We start from the raw sequence: 12,939 nt of genomic DNA, 5'->3' as shown, positions 1-12,939 counted from the left end.
AAATAAACCAAGCTGAACTCACTTACACCCCGGCTGAGTTTAGCCCATAGTTAGGACTGCATCCAGCCATCCTCTGCCATAATAAATAACCCCTCTTTTCAACCGCCTCTAACTTGGTTATGAGGCTCTTGCAAGAGCGCAGCTTGCTGGGAGGGTTTGCAAACCTCTGGGATGTTTCTGAAATCGGGAGTTGTGTGATCCGACTGTCCCGAAAGGGAGGGGAGGGGGGACCCAGCGGAGCGATAGGGGGGTTTGCCTAGTGGCAGGGGTGCGAGGGGCGGGCTCGCGGCGAGCTGGCTTCGGGGACGGTGCGAGGGGCGGGCTCGCGGCGAGCTGGCTTCGGGGGGGGGGGACGTGTGAGGGGGCTCAGCCCTCGGTAGTTCTCGGCCGTTTCCGGCTCGGGCCGCCCCAGTGCTTTCCGGCCAGGCGCGGCCGGGGCCGCTCGGGGGCGGTGCTGGCGGCGGAGATCGGAGCGTGGCCCGGCCGCCATGGCGTCCCCGTCCCGCAGGCTGCAGACGAAGCCGGTGATCACCTGCCTCAAGAGCGTCCTGCTCACCTACAGCTTCGTGTTCTGGGTGAGGGGCCGGGCGGCGGCCCTGGCGGGTAATGAGGACCTGGGGGAGGGGTCCCGGGGTTGTTGGGGCACCGGGGCGGTGGAGCAGGGGCCTGGGGAGTAGGCGGACCCTTGGCGGGTAATGGGGTCCCGGAGGATAGTGGGGGTCCCGGGGGAGGCGGGGCGGGGTCCCGAGGATAGTGGGGGTGTAGGCGAGAGGACCTGGGGGGGCTGGGCTGGCTGGACCCCTCCAAGGGTGGGTGTGGGGGCAGGGCCCAGGCTCCAGAGGGGTTCTCCTGTCCGGTCTGTAGGGACCCTCTGGCCAGGTGCCCCCATGGGCTCTAAGGTCCTGCGTCCCCCGGCGGTCTGTGCCCATCACGGGGCTCCCTCCACCCCGTGTCATGGCCCTGTGCCTGTGTGGCTGGTGATGTGCCCGTCCATGCCCGGTATTGGCATGGCAGCCCTCAGGGAACAGCAGTGCCTGGAGGAGTGGACCCTGTAACCTTGTCCCTTTCCTTTCACTGCTCCCCAGGCTCCTCCAGCAGGTGAGTGTGTCCAATCTATTAGCGCTGGGTCTGTCTGCCCTACCATTGACTTCTTTGTGTCTCCCCTCTGTGTGTGTGTGTGTGTATGTGTGCGTGTGCATGAAGGGGTCTGGAATGTGGCACCCATGGGCATGTTTGTAACACAGCAAATTATTTCCACATGGGGAAAGTTAATTCCTAAAAGGCAGATTCATCTGAGTTCCTGTTTATACAATGCCCGAGGGACTGAAGTTCGGAGATAAAAATGCTCTGATTATACAAGTGCTTCCTGGATTTCCAGCTCTGCCCTTCTGATAAATGATTTCACATAAACAATTTTAATGCCCACTTTCAAGGACTTCTGCCAGACAGTCTTTCCTGGAACCCCGCTGCCCTCCCATCCCCAGTTTATCTGTCCTTAGCCTCCCATTTCTCTCCTGTGGGATCCCTGTCTTCTTGCACAGTTCCAGAGTATCTTGTGGTGTCTCTTAGGCTAGGTCTACACTACGGGGGGGGTCGACCTAAGATATGCAACTTCAGCTATGTGAATAGCGTAGCTGAAGTTGCATATTTTAGGTCGACTTACCTGGCTGTGAGGACGGCGGCGAGTTGACCGCTGCCGCGCCGCCGTCAACTCTGCTTCTGCTTCTTGCCGCGGTGGATTTCCGGAGTCGACGGCAGAGCCATCGGGGATCGATTTTATCGCGTCTTCACTAGACGCGATAAGTCGATCCCCAGTAGATCGATTGCTACCCGCCGATCTGGCGGGTAGTGAAGACGTGCCCTTAGGCTCTCAGTGTGTGGGTTTAAGTGACTATGGCTAAGTAAAGTGTTTTGAAGTGACAAGTGGCGTCAGGATGAATGAGTCTCAATTCTGATTTCTCCAGATCTCTGGCATTATCCTCCTGGCAGTTGGCATCTGGGGCAAGGTGGGCCTAGAGGTGTATTTCTCCCTGTTAAATGAGAAGGCCACCAATGTCCCCTACGTACTCATTGGCACAGGCACTGTTGTCATCCTTCTGGGCACTTTTGGCTGTTTCGCCACCTGCCGTGGAAGCACATGGATGTTAAAACTGGTAAGTGATCGTTGACTACCAGAAGGCTCACAAATCCAATACCTGCTTCTACAACCCAGGGCTTCACCAGCTGTCTGCATGTGCTCCTTCTTTGTGCTGTGTTCTCTCTGTGGGCTGGTCTACACTAGTGGGGGGGATCGATCTAAGATACTAAGATCTAAGATACTAAGATCTAAGATACTAAGATCTAAGATACTAAGATCTAAGATACTAAGATCTAAGATACTAAGATCTAAGATACTAAGATCTAAGATACTAAGATCTAAGATTCTAAGTCGAAGTATCTTAGATCGAATTACCTGGGGTCCACATGCCGCGGGATCGATGGCCACAGCTTCCCCGTCGATTGCGCTACCGCCGCTCGCTCTGGTGGAGTTCCGGAGTCGACGGGGAGCACATTCGGGGATCGATTACTACCCGCCGATCTGGCGGGTAGTGAAGACGTACCCTGTGTGTGTGTCTGCCTCAAGAAACTCTCTCTCTATTATCTCTTTGTACAGTGCTAAGTACTGAACCATACATTCATTGACTTTCTCATATAGCCACAAATGCCAGCACCTCAGCTCTGCCAAAGAGGTTGAGTCCGGGATGTGTCCTAATAGATTCTCTCCCTGCAGCCTTCTTTTCTGTGTACCTGTGTTAGCCCTGGAATGTATTTTGCTGGCACTGACTCTCTTCTTTTCTGTCCACAGTATGCCATGTTCTTGTCCCTCATCTTCTTGATTGTGCTGGTGGCTGCTGTTGTAGGATTTGTGTTCAGACATGAGGTGAGTCCAGGTGTGACCTATCTCTTTGGTACTTTAACCCCTTCCCTCCTCTTCCTGAGGCCAGGACTTGGATACAGCCCCTGCACAGGACAGAGTTCTCACTTACTTGTTGTTTCTTCTTACTTTGTGTAATCCCCTGGTTGTTGCATACTGAGGTCCAAATTCTGCTCCTTTTTATTCAGGTATAAATCTGGAGTAATCCTTTTGACTTCAGTGGAGTAGTCTGGATTTACAGTGTTGTTGCTGAGAACAGAATTTGGCTCAGTTTCTGATTCCGAATGTTCAATATACGCAAAAAAGCTGAATAAGAAAAGTCTTTGTCATATAAAGATGTAAAAAGTGCTAAAAAAAAGAAAGTCACATCAGAAAAGTTTAATTAGTTAAACAGGCAAGTTAAATGAGAGAAATTTAGGGCCAACATTGGGGGGACCCACATGTAGGGGTTCTGAACTGGGAGTGGGAACTAAATCTGAACTGTTTTCTTTGAATACAACCTTTAAATAACTAGCTTTACTCCCTTTGCCAGCATGGTTATGTTTTTTACAAATCTCATACCATAACCAACACAGCTGGCCTCTTTCTAATTTTTGTATACACGTGACATATTTGGGATGGACTTTCTTTGATTCACAAGAATTAATTTGTAGTTGCACTGCTGATGATTAATCAAAATATTAGCAAAGATAAAATTTAAGCTAAACTTGAACTCAGTACTTGTGAAATACAACTGTAACTCTATCTACCAAGTTAACCAGTATTTAAAATCAACAGGGATTTAGAGAGACTATATGTAGAGTGCCTAGAAATAAGCGCAATGGGTGCATTACACTATCCAAGAGAAATTTTAGTCACTAATCCCTTAAAGTTCCTTAAATTGGGTAGAAAAGTATTTCAGTGATTAGAAATAACCTGACTATAATGAGGTGGAGGAGATAGTCAAAGGCATAAATGGCTATTAGACACCTACCTCCTATTTGTGCCTTTGAACACCTCCCCCAAGGAGTGTAAAGTGGAAACCAAAACCATTCCCTAGTTCCTACTAAGCTTGACAGACATGCACATTTTTATATAAAACAGACTTTTTAATTTGTGAGTTGATCCTTCATCTGAAATGTGCCAGTCAGATTGATTCTGCAAGTGTCTTTGGCCATAAATGAGGCCCACACAAACCATGATTTTATTTGTGATGTCACAGTGATTAGGTCTGCCTGTAAATGCAAGAATTAAGTTCTAGTGCTTGGTGCAGTGCTTCCTGCCCTAATCCCCAGTTCATCTTTATAGCCAGTCTCACATCTGGATAGTAACAGGAATGACTTTCTAACATGGTTTAAGCCATTCCTGGTTCTCTGTTTCTGATGGAGCTGTGTTTTTAAGACAAAGAAGTTCTTGTGACAGGGAACTCTTTGGGACCTGTAGCCTTCTGAGGCTTAGTTTATGAAAATCTTTCTCTTCTCTGCAGATTAAGAACAACTTTGAGAGCAACTATAGTCTTGCTCTGAAGAACTACAATGCAACAATGGATCCCCACAGCGAGGCGGTGGATACCATCCAGAGAACTGTGAGTGCTTATATTTGGTTCCTTCTAAATAAACTGGTGGGGAAGCCTGTATCCTCCAGATGCATGGCCCAGGAGACCCTGATACTTGGGTTGTGCAGCAGCTGAGGCTGGGGCTCCCATGCACAGGCAAAGTATAATGCAAGGAAGGCCCTGTTTTACCAGGAGGCATTAAACATTAGATGCCTTCTCTACTACTGCCAGAGCTGTTCCTCAGAAGGAGAGTGTGCTTCAGCCGCCCCTTGCCTCATTCCCCATGTAATTGGCTCAGAATACTGGGGAGCAGAATTGCCTTAATGTTCCCAGTTCTCAAGCATACGAGGGACAGCCGTTATGATGGACAGCATAGAGGGTGGCTGTGTTCACACAGGCGGCCTTGCAGGGTATGTGCTACACAGATCTTATCTGAGTGCCTAGAGTGTGCTTGTCCCTGTACAAAACTAGCAGACTGTCCTTGTCCTGCATATATCTATATCTAGGGTGACCAGATGTCCTGATTTTATAGGGACAGTCCCGATATTTGGGGCTTTTTCTTATATAGGTGCCAATTACCCCCCACCCCTGTCCCGATTTTTCACACTTACTATCTGGTCACCCTATCTATATCCCTGAGACTGTCTCAAAGTATTTTCATTTGAAGAAAAATAGCTGCTATGCGCTGTTCAGAGGTGGTGATAGGTAAAGGGCAGGAAGTGGCGGAAGCTGTCTACACAGGGCTGTTGGGTTACAATGAGGAGGGGCTTAGGGGGAGGCCAAGGGGGGGAAACATTTGGGGTGCCTGCAGTGATTGGTGTAGCCTTGGGGATGTGGTGCTTTGGGGTTCATGCACTATTCCTTACTGTTCTAAAACTTGATTTCCCCAGTTACACTGCTGTGGAGTCCAGAACTACTCAGACTGGGTGAACACTACCTATTTTGCACAGAAGGGAATCCCTCTGAGCTGTTGCAAGTTCCAAAACTGCACAGACCGTGATCTGAAGGAGCTGGATAAAGCCAAGGCTATGGTGTATGGTAATGTAAGTGAATCTCAGAGACTGTCCCTCTCTGTGTCCTGGAAGCAGGTGTCGGGAGGGGAGAGCTGGGATACTTTGATCTTCTTTCCCTGGTAGAGAATCAAGTCCTGTAGGTGGGAGGGAACTTTGTTCCAGAAAGAGGGTTATTGTGTTACAGGAAACTTGTATGCAGTAATGGGGGTGAAGGCCGTGTTGCTGCTGATAGGGGAAAGATGCGTAGAGAAGCTATCTCCAGTGCTTTTTCTCAGGTTCTCTGGAAATCCCAGCTACTCCCTGTTGGTGGGAAAGAATCTGTGTCTGCATTAGCTTGCCTGCACTGTACCACTTGCCCTGTGTGTGAGAAGGGGTTTGTGTAAGATACTGTTGTATAATGCATTATGTTCCTGTAGCACTTAGTCCTCACAGCTCCCCTGTGAAGAAAGTATACAGGGGAATGAATAGAGATGCAGAGGCAGGTAGTGTTACCTAGTGGCTAAGCTGGGACTAGAAAGTCTGAGTTCAGCTCCTGGCTCGGACACTGATGTGCTTGTGACCTTCAGTGAATCATGCTGCCTTTCTGTGCCTGTACATCCCCATTTGTAAAACAAGGCTAAGGCTCACCTTGGTAAAGTGCCCAGGATGAAAGGTGCAAAGTACAAAGCTTTGAATGACTCGCCCACTGTCGAACAGCAAGTCAAATGGCTGAATTCAGCACAGATCCCAGGAAGTCCTGACTCCCAGGCCCTTACTTGGATTCCTTCCTGAGCTTGTTCACACCTCCAGCTGCCTGTGCGGTGTCTGGGTTGGAAGGATGTGCACTTGGTGTCTGGCGGCCAGGAATTGTCCATGCTATACTCTCATGCTAATTCTTTTTTTCTGCAGGGTTGTTTCAGTCTGGTAACAACAGTTATGGAGTCCAAAATGAGCATTGTGGCTGGTATCTCCTTTGGCATCGCTTGCTTCCAGGTAAAATCTCCCTTGCTGTTCTTCTGTGGTCCTTGAGGAGCTCTGAGTCTAGTCTTCGTGTTATTAATTGTGTTTAATGTCTTTTAATGTTTTCTTACGTATGTAAAGGCACAGCATATTTCAAAGAGGAGGAAATGGTTGACCGTTCTTCAGATTCTCCTGCCATTTTACCTAAGTGCCACCCAGTCACCCATCTCCAAAGCTGGGGATGAAAATTTCTTCCAGCAAGCCTGTGTATGGCTTGAGAACAGCTCACTCTGGAAACAGCCAACTTCTAAGAGATGCCAATGCAACCAAACCTCTCCTGTTCTGACTCAGTGTTAGCTGTCTGAATTACTTCTTCCAGCGCACAAACTGTCACCCCTGCTTCCGCTCCCTTTCAGGATGATAGTTTAACTAAATGAAAGTGCTTGTAGGTGACCTAAAACATCCTGAAATGCCTCTCTCAAATTCAGACCCAGTTAATAAAATGACACCATCTTCTGTTAGCCACACTGCAGAACGGCGAGCACAATATTAGAGACTCCCTCTTCTCCCCCTGCTATTTCTTCCTGAGCCTCTGATTCTTCAACCTAAGGTTTTATCCTGGTGGTGAAGAAGCATCATGTCTCAAGCAGCAACGGAACTATTGTCTCCTAATCTGACCAACCTTGTCTCAGTAGGAAGCAAGAGGCCTCTGGCCTGAGCTGCTTGTGTGCATGGGGAATGTTTTGAAGTGGGCTTTCAGAAGAGCTCCCTACATTGGGTGCATGTTGAGTGCTGAGCAGTTATGAAAATCTGATCACAAGAGTCCCAGTGGGAGTTGCTTGGTGCCGATCACTCTTACAAATCTGGCCTTTATTTAGTTGAGCTGCTTGGAAAATTTGACCCCAGCTTTGGTTCCTGAGCACTTGAAAGCCTGGCTAGTGGGCTAAGGTTGGCAGGTTTTGCCTTCATATCGGATCGCTCTGGCTGATGGAGTTTCCGGCCACATTTGGTCTCAGTCTCTGTCATCTGAGAAGGTGATCAGAATGGTGTCCCTTAATGTGTTTCTTTCATGGCTTTATCACATAGGCATGTGCTCTCACCATCTCTGTAGGGTCATCTTCCACTCTTGTGTGTGTCAGAGGTCTTAGGGAGAATTTAAAAGATAGCTGGTGCAGACCTTCCTTATCCACAGGCTCTCCCAGAATGCTGATAACTGCGACAGCACATCTGTGTGTATGAGTATGTAACAGGGCAGATATCTGAACAAGTTTCTGAGTTGCATAGTATGTCAAGTAAGATCATCTACTGTACTGCCTGGGTCTTGCTGAATGCCTCAGTTGTGGTCTGAGCCCTTGAGTCTTTCTGCTGCAGCTGCTAGGTTTGCTGAAATCCTCTGTGTTCTGTGATGTTTGGCTGTGATTGTTTCTAGGAACTGGAACACTTTGCAGTCGGCAAGGAAGGTGGCAACAGAAACAAAGACACAGATGAACTACACCTCATAACTTGACTTGACTCTTGTTTCGAGGCGATTTCCATTCTTTCTGTAATTCTCAAACACAGAGTCACAGATTTCTGTATTAATTCCAAATGGCAGAACTCCTTATTTTCTTCAAAGCGTGTTTGCTTTTGAGTAAAGAGTATGAAGAAACAGCAGCTTGGGATTAATGCAAAGGAGTACGCAGACCCAGAAACCAGAGAAGAGACTGACAGAGTGAGATTGTGTATTGATTGCTTGGTTTATTTTAGCTTTAATTTACTCTTCATTGAAGGAAATTGTCTGAAAGCAGTCTGTGAGGCATACAGGCACATCCTGTCTGAGTCAAGGTTTAACATGTAATAGCACGAGCACAGAGAGAAGACTCTCGGCCAGCCTGTTTTATTCTGATATTAGTTTGCCACTGTGCTGTTCCCTTAACAGACAGACACAATAAGGATGGGGAGAGGTTGGAGCACAGACCTTTATCTTGCAGCTGGTACATTTGCAAACTGTCTTCATTGCATTTTGTTGTCAGTTTCCTAGGGCTGGAGCCAGTCGGTCTCTTTCAGCTGCTATCCATTTCCTCCCTCCTTCCTGGGATGTGCATATCACACTCCGCTCATTACAGCTTCCAAATAGGGCAGCTGGAGTTTGACTAATGAGTAAGTGGGTGGGCCTATGTGCTTTCGTCAGCTCTAGGCGTGTAACTGCATTGTAGCGGTTGCAGTTATTGAGAAACGTGTCATTGTTTGGGGCTTAGAATCATATAAACATTTCATGATTTATTCTCAAGTGAACTTTGTTGTGTCACACAAGTGAAAGGCCCAGTTCTGCAACTTTGCCTCCCGTGAGTACAGTTACATGCATGAGTGTTTTTAGGATCAGGTCCTAAATGTCTTTGGTACAGAAAACAGCTGCCTGGAGCCCACACGACAGTAATAACTGATGTGTGTCCTTCAGCATTTTCACATCAGAAACACACCAACCTTGATTCCATCATTGTCCTTGCAGTGGGGAGAGGCAGTTGATATTTTCTACTGGTTGTGTAATGGTCTGTGACGCTCCTGAGAGCCATATAATCTCTGAAATTACCATGAAACAGTAGATGGTTCATAAAGCAAATTCTAGCAAGAAGCAACATTAACTCTCTCTCACAGGGAACTCCTTCTCACTGATGGCTGCCAGGATCTCTGACTCTCAGCTTTATCCACCCTAAAGCGAAGGAGCCCAGATTTTGGTTTTGCAAAACCCGCATCATCCAGATTTTGCTTTTATAAAACCAAAGCAAAGTGTCCAGTGCTTCAGACCTCAGTTGCATTGTTTCCAAATCATTGCAGTTTGGATGTCCCGTTTTGGGCGACCTATACTTAGTTTATTTTTTCACATTTCAGTTGGTTGGGATCTTTCTCGCCTGCTGCCTTTCCCGGTACATCACAAACAATCAGTACGAGATGGTGTAATAAGCCAGCCTTTGACCCAGGTATGTCTGTCCTGCAGTGCCGTGTGTGTGTGTGTATCCATATACTTGTGCACTGAATCGTGTGCCTGTCTGCAAATCTAGGGATGAGGGAGATCTTTTGTAGGCTTGCGCTTTCATAAGACTGTGTGCATACGTGCACAGAAAGGTCTGGGGAGGGAAGCATACACACCCATGTGCAGGTCCACCCACTCAGGGATGTGCGGGGCTCTGCTCAAATCTGTTTCTTCTATAAGCATCTAGCAGAGAGAAGAACCCACATTTTGTAGTAAGCAGTTCTTTAACTCTTAAAGTTTAAAGTGAAAGAAAACTTCATGGATCTACCTATGTGCAAGGACAGAGCAGACAGGTGCTGTGGAATCTCCTACACATGCGTGCTCATGCACCTTGATTAGTTACCTAGACCTCCTTCCCATCACCCTAGACCTAGACGCATTACCTAGAGCACCCTTCCCATCACTCCCTCTATGGTACTAGTTGTGCTTCTTCCCAGCTCTTTTAGTGCACTACAGTTCTAGCTTGCAGTGCTCCCTGCTATTCTAGTACTGCCTCTCCTCCTCTTGTTCACCACACTACTCTGCTTCTGCACCTCCATGTAACCCACAGCTCCCTCCCTGATCCCATATTGGGCCTTTCAGAGCAGGTGTGAAGCTGTTGAATGGTGGTGCATTTTGCAGTGAGGACCAGTATCTGCTGTGGAGTAGCATGCGACCCTCAAACTTGCTTCCACTGTGTGACTTAAGCTCTGTGAGATTCCTGATCTCTAGACCTGGGAAACATGTTTGTTCATTAACCATTCTTTGCTTTCTGAATTTTAGGAAATTTCCTCTGATCTCCCTCCTCTGGAGAGCACTTCATGACCTCCAGTTTTCACCTGGTCCCAGCCTGCTGAAATCATGTTTGAACTGACTGATCCTCTTCAGAATCAGCTCACGGAATTGAGTGTACCAGCTGTTCTGTTGCAGTCAGGGAATTGTCAAAACACTATTCTTTTGTAACACTGAATGGGGTAATTAGTATACCTGAGGTAGTTATAATAACTACATTCCTCCAGGCCCCCACAACCCCACCTCCTTCAGTTTGATTGCACAATGAAGTAGCATGATATGACACTACTCTCATGTCATTCTTATACTTTTTGCTAGTTATTTAACTGGAATTCACCGTTAGTTTTGGAGGTGTATTGTATGCATTAGGAACGAAGCACTCATTGCTTTCTCTTCTGCCGTCGGCCATTTAAATTATATTATGCACTTCAGCCTCTGTCACTGATCCATTGAAATACACCTACAGTTGCAACTGACTGGTCATATCATGCTATTCAGACACATTGCCATGTCTCTCTGAGGCTCTGTGTTCAGTAGCATCTGTTTCCAGGCTCTCTCTTCCCAATCAAGGGTTTTATATCACTTTTTTTATAATTGTATTTTTTAAAGGGCCTCGTTCCTCTCTCCTGGTCAGGTTGTAGTGATTTTTCGTAAGTTGTAGCATGAGGTTCGGTGGTGTTGCTGTCTGTGCCGGTAGCGTTGTAGGTATGCTTCCACCGAGTTGGGCATGATTTCATCATCAGTATTATGTTCTGCTTTAATTTGTTTTTTTGTATTAAATAGAAATCCTCTTGTCTTGAAACACAATAAATATTAAATATTTTACTCTTAAAATATCAACTCGGTTGGATTTTGTCTCCAGGAAATTCCACGATGATTTCAGTGCAGGAATCTACCAGAGGCATAGATTTGTTTGCCACTTATCATGCATCCATTCTGGCCTGGCACATAACCCTTGTAGCATAGCAGCACATATTCTCTCTAATCCATCACTGTGTTGGCTCAATTTCAATTAGAGAAGTTATTTGTATTCTCTTTCTAAAAACTGTTGTGCAACATTGCTGATGGAGAACAGCCAACTCCTGGCATGGAATGCTGCAGGCAAAGTTCTGCTGAGTGAACCTTAGGCAGGACAGAGTTCAGGCCTCATGTAAGCAAGTACATCCTCTGCTATCTTTGTTGCTGAATTTTGCCCATTCAGTAAAGTGCTTTGGGATCCTTTAGAGGAGAGGGTACTCTGGAACTGTATGAAGTGGGATTTGCTCTTCCTGGCTTTCTATGAACAGGTCCCCACCTTTCTCCAATAAGAGAGCACAGGGTGGTGAGGCCCTCCTTTTTCCTGAAGACATTACAGCATGTTCCTCCTTCACCTGAGCTTGGTGCTCGGTTGAGTTTGTCCGACTAATCCTGTGCACTGGATTGGGAATTAATGCTCAGGAAAGTCTGGGACAGGGGGATGCGGTGCGGTACCGTCAGCCGGGCACTGTTCTAGTAATCATCGTATGAGCATGAAAGGAGGAGGGATTAGAACGGTCTGGCTGAGCTACTGGACAATGACAAAGGGTCTCCACCCTGATGCAGAGAGTGCTTTTCACACCATTAACCTGCCCTTCCTGTCACCAAAACCAGTGCTGCTGAGAGGCAGCCTGCCCTGGCCCCAAAAGCCTGAGTGGAGGAGCAGAACTACATCAGTGTTCCAGCAGAACATAATTGCCCTGTTCTGTACCCCCCTGAAGCTCTGTTACAGGCCACTGCCAGAGACAGGATACTGGGCAAGATGGATCCTGGTCTGACCCAGTATGGCAGCTCTTTAGTTCTTTTGTTAGCAGTGGCCCATTAAACTGGTTTTATTTCTGACCGCAAAACTTAATATTCCGTTTAGCTTCAGAGAATAAATCAAACTTGTATGTCAGTTCCTAGATGGCTTTGTTAAAAAGCCTCCAAGGTTTTCAAGGCAAGGCAAAGTGCATTAGCACTTTTGACTATTAACGTAACAATATAGACATTGTCCAATTACAGCTAACCACTGGACAGCCTGGATAAAAACAAATGCTAATGCAGGGATGTGTCTAGCTGCAGCTGTGTCCATCGGAAAGCCCGTGCAAAGACAAATGAGCCTGCACATACTCCTTTTCGGCTGGCTTGTGTGCTGCGCCATATAGGCCAATAAGTGTAGCCCTAATTTAATCTGTTTCTAAATCAGGGTTTGTCTAGATAAACAGTTGCACCCCGTCTTGCTGCTTGTTAAATTGACAGTGCATTAGCTTGTTGTGCATTCACTGTCCACGTGGACCCTGCTGTCATGCCTAAAATGTTCCCTGGTGCATTTTGGTCTACTTCCGTCTCAAAGTGGAGTGGATCGGAAGGCACCAGGGAAGTGTTAGTGTGCAGTAGCAGTGTCCACAGGGGCTAGCTAACGCGGGGCAGATTCATACTCCAGCTTGCTGTGCACTAACTGTTCAGCTAGACAAGCCCTCAAGTGGTGATTGTGCAAATTATTTTGGTCCCTTTTTGGGCTGTGTCTAAAGTCCCATATGCTGCCACACATTGGCCCCTATTTGGTGCTAATCACTTCATGCTATCCATTGCCGTTAAAATTCGTGCTGATTGACATTTACTGTGATCTGATGGCTGGTTTGTGGCTTACCTCAATGATGATGTGGTTCTTAGATTCTTAGGCCAGGTGGCCACATGATTAAACCACCACAGTTGGCACTTATTGGCCCTCTTGTTGGAAAGTCTCAGCAGAGACACTTGG

General features: G+C 47.1%; 1 protein-coding gene across 1 annotated transcript; it reads left to right on the top strand.

Annotated features, from left to right (window-relative positions):
* Positions 1 to 456: 456 nt before the first annotated feature.
* Positions 457 to 11,003, top strand: TSPAN6 (tetraspanin 6). The gene is made up of 8 exons (XM_065410719.1): positions 457 to 575; positions 1,965 to 2,153; positions 2,846 to 2,920; positions 4,380 to 4,478; positions 5,339 to 5,491; positions 6,350 to 6,433; positions 9,269 to 9,357; positions 10,173 to 11,003. Exons 1-7 carry the CDS (start codon positions 489 to 491, stop codon positions 9,335 to 9,337), a joined length of 756 nt encoding a protein of 251 aa, XP_065266791.1. The 5' UTR covers positions 457 to 488; the 3' UTR covers positions 9,338 to 9,357; positions 10,173 to 11,003.
* Positions 11,004 to 12,939: the final 1,936 nt, after the last annotated feature.

Source organism: Emys orbicularis, chromosome 9 (genome assembly GCF_028017835.1).
Source record: "Emys orbicularis isolate rEmyOrb1 chromosome 9, rEmyOrb1.hap1, whole genome shotgun sequence".
Taxonomy (NCBI): Eukaryota; Metazoa; Chordata; order Testudines; family Emydidae; genus Emys; species Emys orbicularis.
This window is presented reverse-complemented; position numbering and strand designations above follow the sequence as displayed.

Excerpts from the sequence above, each read along its gene's own strand:
- TSPAN6 (XM_065410719.1), top strand. The coding sequence starts at position 489 with ATGGCGTCCCCGTCCCGCAGGCTGCAGACGAAGCCGGTGATCACCTGC. Across the intron at positions 576-1,964 it reads CCTACAGCTTCGTGTTCTGG|ATCTCTGGCATTATCCTCCT; the intron begins GTGAGGGGCCGG and ends TGATTTCTCCAG. Across the intron at positions 2,921-4,379 it reads GATTTGTGTTCAGACATGAG|ATTAAGAACAACTTTGAGAG; the intron begins GTGAGTCCAGGT and ends TCTTCTCTGCAG.